Below are 8,338 nucleotides of genomic sequence, written 5' to 3' on the forward strand. Positions count from 1 at the left end.
CGATGCTGAGCCTGATGCACCCCAGCACATGGGTGACCCTCCTGCCTGCCAGGCACTGCTGACTCACGTTCAACTTGCCACTGACCAGGACCCTCAGGTCATTTTCCTCCAGTCTCTTGTTCCCCGATCTGTCCATACACTCATAGCTGCCCCACCGCAGGTGCAGAATCTGGCACTTTCCCTTTCTGAACTTCATATGCCTGGTGTTTGCCCAGCCCTCCAATTTGCTGAGGTCTCTTTGCAGGGCCTCCCTGTCCTCAAGAGAGTCAACAGGTATCATGTGCATTTTTTATCACGGGCAAACTTACTTAATATACCTTTGAAATCTGTGTCCAGGTCATTTGTGAAGCTGTTGAGAAGCTCAGGGCTGAGATGGAGCCCTGTGGAACCCCACCAGTGACAGGTCACCAGTCTGATGTCACCCCATTCACTGTAACCCAACCCATGAGCCAGTTGCTCACCCATCACATGATGTGTTCATCCAGGTGTGCGCTGGATGTTTTGTCCAGAAGGAAGGATAGTGTGAGAGCCAGTATGGAAAGCTCTACTGAGGTCCAAGAAGTTTTCATGAACTGGCTTCCTGGTCAGCTAGGTGGGCTACCCTGTCAGAAGGCTATATGGCAAAGGCCTGTTTTGAGGCCATGAGAACAGATTGGAGTGCTTTTCAGAGTCACACCAATATCTAGTTTTGAAACTTAAAATTATATTACACTGATGCACCTGTTAAATTACAAACACAAAAGTCTTCTACAAATCTCCTGAAACAGCAAGAATAGCCTCTAAGCGAAAAATGGTAAAAATTTCTTCATTTAAAAAAAAAAAAAACAACAGATAGCCAAGGATCCAGTAAGGTGATTGCTGTAATATAAAAATTACATCCTGAAGCACAATGTAAAACAAGTAAAGATGTAAGACACAAGTTGAATAAAAGGGTTTCCTAAAGATATGCCATGCCAACTAGTCTGATACCTGAATTTCCAGCCACTGAAACAGAAGACACTAACACTGTTTCATCATGCTGTCATAAGGGGCAAGCTTCAACTGAAAGAATAAAGGTATTTATGAAAGACTCAAACCCACCTGTACAAAAGAAGTGTGAATGTTGTTCTGAAGAATGATTATCAGACTGAGGATGTCCTGAAACAGTGATCTGTACCGCCTTTGGTGGGGACAGAGTTAACTTCCTTCACAGTAGCTCACACGGTGCTGTTTCAGAATTGTAACACAAGAGCACTGACAGCACACCCTGTTTTCAGCTAATGCTGAGCAATGATTGTGCAGCAACAGGGTCATTGCTCACAGTGCACCGTGGCTGACCACTGGGGATCAGCAAGAAGCTGGGAGGGGAGAAGCCAGGACAGCTGATCTCAGAAGATGGAAGGGCTACCCCACACCATGTGACATTGTGCTCCTCAATAAAACCCAGGGGAAGAAGAAAGAAAGGACATTTGGAGTTATGGCGTTTGTCTTCCCAAGTACCTGTTATGAGTGATTGATCCCTTCCTTCCTGGAGACAATACAGCACCTGCAGGTAGTGCTGAATGAATCCCCAATTCTGCTTCACTTATGTGCACAGGATCTACTGAACTATCTTTATCTTGACACAACTTTTCTCACACTTTTGCCGTTTTGATTTTCTGCCCATCTCACAAGGCTGGGAGGGGCAGGGGTGTGGGGAAGCAAGCAAGAAACTGGGTGGGGTTTAGCAACCAGCCAGGCTTAACCTACAACAGGGAAGTCCTCAGGGAGGGCCAGTCCTAAGGCCAACTTTACCATGTGCTTCCATCACAATAAAAAGCCCTTTAAGAACTTTAAAAATAGACAATAAAGCCCGCAAAAAGGGAGAAAGTCCTCCCTTGCCAATGCATAAAGAAATGAACATAAATCAGCAAATGCTGTAGGAATACAAAATCAAACTCATCTGGTTACAGAGCACAAACAATTTTTGCAGCACACAACAAACCAGAGCTACTGGGTGCCATGGAGTCAGAAATAATGAGTGTCGGACCACACTGGGCCCCTCCTTTGCAGTCTTCACTTACAGAATCACAGGAGCAACTGGGCTGGAAAACACCTCGAGATCGTCGAGTCCAACCGTTGACCCAACACCACCTTGTCAACCAGACCACAGCACCAAATGCTACGTCCAAACTTTCCTTAACCACCTCCAAGGAAGTCACCACTCCACCACCTCCCGGGGCAGCCAATTGCAATGTTATTCCAGGACCTGATGCACAACGGCAGTGAAGAAACGCGGGTTCATCTTAGGCTGCGAACACCCCCAAGTCCTTTTCTGACAACCCTGGACACAGAGTCACCGGGCACCGACCGCACGCGTCTTCCACGAGGTCTGCAGGACGAGCCAGCGCCCTTTCACAGCACTGACAACCAGACAGTGACGGGCCACGGCACGCAGCGCTACGCAGAGCCACCGCAACCTCCCGGGATCCGCCGGGTTCCTGCTCCGCACAGTCCCATCCCGCTCCCGGGGATCCACGGCCCAGTGTCCCCGGCGGCCCGACACACGCCAGGGGAAGTTCGGCGGGACTCACCTCTCTGCCCGCCGCGCGTCCGCCGATTCCGCCGCGGTCCCTGCTCCGTCCGCCACCGGGGTGTCCGAACCTGGGGGTTCCGGCGGCTCCGTGTCCACCCCGCCAGCGCCGGTGGCGGCGGCCCTGCCCGGGGGCCGCACATTGGGTCGCACGGTGAGACGGGCCCGCCGGAACATGGCGGCGGCGCCGGGAGAGGCGCGCGCCGAGCGCTCCCGGGACAGGCGCGAACTCGGCGGCGTCAGCAGCGCGCGGCGGCGTGCGCCTGCTGATGCCGCGAGCCCGGCCGGCTCACGGCACGCCGCCCCGGCGGCGCGCCCCGCGACGTCATCAGCGTGCGCCGACCAGGAGAGGAGCGGCAGGAGGCGGAGCCTCTACGGGGCAACCAATAACGGCGCCGTAGCTGCCTGTAAGGCCCCGGCAGCTCCTCAGCCGGCTCTCAGCAATTCTCCAGGCGCTCGTTTCGTCTCCGAGCCCAGGTTACTACACCAAACCCCCACCCTCTCCCTCACCCCCGAGCCCAGGAAGACGCACGGCACCAATCTCGCAGGGCTCCCGCCCACGGGGTGGGAGGTAGCGGCGCGCGTCCCGCTGATTGGGCCAAGTCCGCGCGGCGCCGTGACGTCAGCGACCAGCGAGGTGCCATAAGGGGCAACGGCAGCAGGCAGCGTCTCAGACGGTTCTGGCGGTGGCAGCGGCGGCCAGTGGTTGTAGGCAGGTGGTTAGCGGTAGCGGTGCGAGCCGTAGTGGTGCTTCGCGGCCTGATCGTCTCGCCATGACCCGTGAGTACTGGGGGCTGCTTGGGGCCTGTCGGGTCGTGAAGTGGGCGGTGGGACTTGGGCCGATCTCCTGGTCGGCTCCAGGTATGAGCGCGACGCCGAGGGCAGTCCGGCTGGAGGTGATGCCTGGGCCGGGGTCTGAGAGTCGGCCGCTGTGTGAGGCCGCTGCCGCGTCCGGCTCTTTGCGCACTTAGCGTCCCACCAGCGAAATCTCGCCTATAATGAGTGCATGGGGAGGAGGCTTTTACCCATGTTCTGCCGCCGTCCGAAGCTGGAGGCGAAAACATCCTCCTCCGCCTTCTGGCGTATCAGTGGTGGCGGGACCGGGGGCAGGAATTAAGGTGATGATGGGCTGAAACAACAGCCACCCTTCATTTCAGTCCCGGCTGCCACCAAGACTGAAAATAAAGGACTTTTATATCAGTGCTGAACATTGGATACTCTGCTGTTTAAGCTGAGGTTGTTGAAGCTGTTGTTGAAAGGGCAGGAGCGCTCTGTAAATCGTCACCGTGTTCAGTGCTGGCGAGCAGCAGTGTTCGTACACCCGCTCTAAAATGGCGGAGAACTGTGAACCGGACCCAGGATGCTCCGGCTCCCGACTGCTGGGAGGGCTCCTGTGCCTTCTGCCTGCTATGTCGGGCAGTACAGAAACTCCTTGTGTTTCACTGAGCTCGTGCTTTCACATTCACTTGAAAAAACACAGCTTTGAGGCTGTGCTTTTACATTCATCTGGAAAATACAGTTCTGAGAGCCCACAGCTGCTGAAGTGCAGCTGAAGACCTGGAACGTAAACAGTTTGTGCACAGAACATAATAAAGAAGCGCATTTAGGATTTTTGTTGGCGTTTTTCTTCTCCTGGAGTTGAAAGAGCAAAGACAAGTTGAAATGAGGTGTATGTCTTGCATAAGCAGGCCAGGATGGGGATGCTTGAGGAGGAATGTATAAAGGAACGTATAAGCAGGAGTGTACTGCTCTTTTTGTGGTAGTTCATGCTTGAATTTCAGGAAGCTGAATTGTCTTCTGTTGGAACAATTTCATGGAAGATTTAGGTTGATATTACAGAATGAAGAAAACACCAGTGATTCCCTTGATTGTAGGGACACTTATTCAGCATCCTAGAGGATGTAATGGGACCAAATAGTCCTTGGCAATGTTTATGTGGAAGCACTGATGGTAGAAGTAAGTTTTACTTCAGAGAGTTGTTTGGTATTCTATGCTTTGTGTGCATTCTGTATTGCTCAGCTTTTCTATCTTCTCTGCTTTGTTGTGCCAGCTGCTTTTCAGTGATACAGTTGAGTTCTGTTCCTAATTTTAAAACCTTACCGTGTCTATGGAAAAACTCTGCAGAGCCCGTGTCTGCAGAGTCTGCTGGGAAAACAAGGAAGAACCGGAATTTAAGGGTGGAGAGTAACTGCTCATAAGGAAGTACGTGAGGTTTGGGGTGGAGGGTAATTCTGGCTTTAGCAGATCGTTTTTACTTCCTCTCTGTTTTCTTCATGATAAAAGAAGAGACTTCTGGTTTTTGGTGGGTTTTTTTGTTTTGTTTTGGTTTTTTTTAAGCACAGTAGAAGAGCTCTTTCATTGCTGCTCTGTCCTTCATATAACGTTCTCGCCTCCTGAGTACCAGAAAACTCAGGAACCATTTATGGCCTGGAATGTGTCATCTGCTCATGAGTCATCAAGTTCTAATCAACACTAGTACTGCCAGAGACGGCTGGTTTGCTTCAGTCTCTGAACAAACAGCTGCCCTTCTTCTAGATGGACTCTGGGGACAGGATGCTAGTGAGGATGATGAGTAGAGTTCTCTTAGCTTTTCCAAAAGGTAATACTTACGTCCTGTCACAGACAAAAGTTATCTTCCAAGACAAGAGTGGTTCTTGGGAAGCAGCAGTCATACAGGGCTGTTTTCACTTGAGCTTCTGGCATCTCTTACCAGGCAGTCCATCGGCTGCTGTGAAGAATGCACAAACCCCTGCTTCTGCAGGGTTGATCTTGTCTACTTGTTGACATGGCAGGTACCTTTGTGTGCTCAGAAATGGTGTGGGTACAAAGTGGTGGATCATACCAGCAGGTTGTTGTTTAAAAGTGACCTAGTCCTAAGATGCTTTTGTAGACCAGAAATTACAGGCACCTCAAGACTGAGATATCTGGCTTTGAGACTGAAAGATGGCATAGACAGTCTTAGTAATGGAGAGAGACTGAAAAGGGAGACAACAGAAATTATGGAGAGGTGGAATTGTCATTTTTGAGTATAAAAGATCGTGTTAGTTCAACAGGACAAATGATTATGCGTAGCATATCTGGAACACTGTCAGTGCAAAAGAAGTAGAGCAAGAAGTACCAAGCCAGTGAACCAGGTCTGGCAGGTTGGAGCAAAATAGAACTAAGGAAGAGAATACTGAGGAGAGATTGTCAGCTAATGCAGAAGATCTTTCAGTCTTTGGCCATTGCCTGGAAGACCCTGAGTATTTAGATAGATAGTTTTGATGTTGTGCCCTCAGGAACTTTGTGTGATCAAAGAGACTGCATTCCTATCTTGTTGGTAGTCGTGGGGAAAGCTGTGTTTTCCCTGAAGTGTCCTCTCTACTGGCAGTGATGTGCTTTTGTGTCTTTATATACATACAGAAGTAATGTTACTCTTCTCACTTTTGTTGAAGTAATGCCACCCAGTTGCTAAGGCCCAGGCTTACATTCTGCACTATATTTCAAATTTAAAAAACCTTATCAGGTCATCTCTTGAATAGTCTTTGAGTGCTGTCAATTTCAGTGCTGTTACTTCAGTCTAAAATTAATTTGTAAGCTATATCGAATGCTGGAATGTGTTTGAGAGTGGATGGCTTGTCTTTGGATGAGTTACTAACATGATTTTGCCCAGCCTGTTGGTGTGATGGTTTTTCTTCAGCCTTTTGTGGCAAACTACATTTTGTTTCTGTAAGGAATATTAGAATTTTGGTAATCTCTTGAACATGACGTATAGAATTAAAAAAGTAACTATGAGCCTTTAATTTCTCCTGTTGTACACTGAGATAGCAGGTATGACCATATCAGCTCTACACATTGTGCCAAACAGTGCTGCCTTTATAACAGACTTTTACACAGGTACACTGTGTGAGGAAAAAACAAGTGGTAGTACTTGTTTAACTGTTTATTATCTTGCAGGTGGGAACCAGCGTGAACTTGCTCGCCAAAAGAACCTGAAGAAAACTCAGGAGATCCACAAAGGCAAAAGGAAAGAAGATAGCTTGTCTGCTTCTCAGAGGAAACAGAGGTAAGATCTAGTAAAGTTGAGTATATGTTTAGGCTGAAAAAGAGAGGCAGATGGGTCAGAAAGAATCCAGTGTCTTAGTTAACATAACATTTAAATATACTGTGTTTTATTCATTGGCTAATCACTTGCCAGAGCATAAACTGATGATTAAATTTTGCTGTCTCTGCTGTTAAAAAGATGTATTTTTATTATGCCCTGTAATGCTTTTTAATTTTTGTGACCAGATTTTTGCCTACTGCAAACAGGAAAAGATTGTGTAATGCTTTCTTTAGGATGTTTGATCCATTTTGTCCTTTACTTCTAAAACCAAAAGAATTATATGAGGTGTACTAATCAAGTGAATTGTCTGCCTCATGGAATAATGCATGCACTGAAAAAAACGGGGTAATAAAACACTCTGCTTGTGGCTTACTGAGAAATTATTTTTTCCTTTTTCCAAGTGGGAGTTACTAAAGGGAGGGAACTCTGCTTAGAAAAATTGTGAGCCAGTATCTGATATGCAGCTGTTTTTTCTTCACAGGGACTCTGAAATCATGCAGCAAAAGCAAAAAGCAGCTAATGAAAGGAAGTCTCTGCAGGCAGGAGCAAAATGAGCTGCCACTATGGAGAAGATAGAGTGCACCGATGAAGCAGAAGGACCTAGAAGATCATTCATAAAAGTGTCCAGCCATTAAATGATTAAACATTTATTGTGCAGAGTTGTTCAATTATCATTAGTTAGAGTATTTTCTGGTTACTATAGGCCTAGATGTTTACAGTGCTCTTTCAAAACTGACTACACTCTTCTGCATGTCTGTGAATAAAAGTACTAAGCAATAGCTTTATTCTAGCTTTTGCTGCATTTGTTAGTTTTACTTAATGGTTCCAGTATCAGAATTTCTAAATCTACAGTTAGACCAGATTTGGTTGTCTGAATTCTTGAAAGTATAGCTACATTCAGAATGGAACATACTTGTAAAATGTGCTTAACTTTGCAGAGGTCTGAACTGTAAATTTCAAAATATTTTTCCAATAAAATGTTGCATGAAATACTGTCTAGTCTGAAATGGTTATGCTTCATAATCAGTTGATTTCCAAGAAGTTACCAAGAACATAAGGAATGGATCATCTTGTGGAGAAATGCAGTATAACAATGTAAGTGTAATATAAAGTATAAATAAAGTTTATAAGAAATGCATATTATAAGCACCCTTACATGTAGTTTAAATCTGCCCTATAGGAAAAATGCCTCTTGACTTGCAGACTTTGTTGGTGTACAAAAGTGACTCAATCGAGTCCTGATACCAACTTAAATAAGCTGCAGGCTTGATGTTAATGAGTTCCAATGGAAGCAGATCTTGAAGTTGTCACACCACTAAAATGATTTGAAATTACTGCTTCAACCTGCCTCAGGACTGTAAGCTAGTGTGGAAAAATTCAGCCCGTGCTTCACAGGGATGCTTGAGTATACTGTGTACTGACCAGGGGAAAACTGTTGGGGAAAATTCCCTGGCGATCATCCAGGAGCCACTCTGGCAGTCAGTCACATTCACACCACCTGAGCTGGGAATGAAGCCCCTTCACAGCTACACCCCTCACACTCACATTAAGCCCAGGATTCCTTATCAGCACAACCCCATGTTTCCTGTGGCAGTCTCAGACATCCTGATGTTCAATAAAATTTAGTCTTGATGAAATAACTAACAAAGTCACAGCTCCACTTAGTGCCTCTGGGAGGGACCCTAAACAAAGGAACCTCTGGG

The 8,338-nt window shown here is 47.2% G+C and overlaps 2 protein-coding genes across 2 annotated transcripts in view; one reads left to right on the forward strand and one right to left on the reverse strand.

Moving 5' to 3' along the window:
• LOC131570962 (transcription factor TFIIIB component B'' homolog) overlaps positions 1–2,771 on the reverse strand; it is a 52,575-nt gene extending 49,804 nt beyond the window's left edge. Inside the window, exon 1 of the mRNA XM_058823418.1 lies at positions 2,553–2,771. Coding sequence (XP_058679401.1) covers positions 2,553–2,728 — 176 coding nt within the window. The 5' untranslated portion in view covers positions 2,729–2,771. The remainder of the gene's footprint in view (positions 1–2,552) is intronic.
• A 263-nt stretch (positions 2,772–3,034) lies between these two features.
• Positions 3,035–7,625, forward strand: LOC131571354 (small EDRK-rich factor 1-like). The gene is made up of 3 exons (XM_058824046.1): positions 3,035–3,331; positions 6,488–6,596; positions 7,117–7,625. Exons 1-3 carry the CDS (start codon positions 3,325–3,327, stop codon positions 7,187–7,189), a joined length of 189 nt encoding a protein of 62 aa, XP_058680029.1. The 5' UTR covers positions 3,035–3,324; the 3' UTR covers positions 7,190–7,625.
• The last annotated feature ends 713 nt before the right edge of the window (positions 7,626–8,338 follow it).

The sequence above is a fragment of the Ammospiza caudacuta genome, chromosome Z (genome assembly GCF_027887145.1).
Source record: "Ammospiza caudacuta isolate bAmmCau1 chromosome Z, bAmmCau1.pri, whole genome shotgun sequence".
Lineage (NCBI taxonomy): Eukaryota > Metazoa > Chordata > Aves > Passeriformes > Passerellidae > Ammospiza > Ammospiza caudacuta.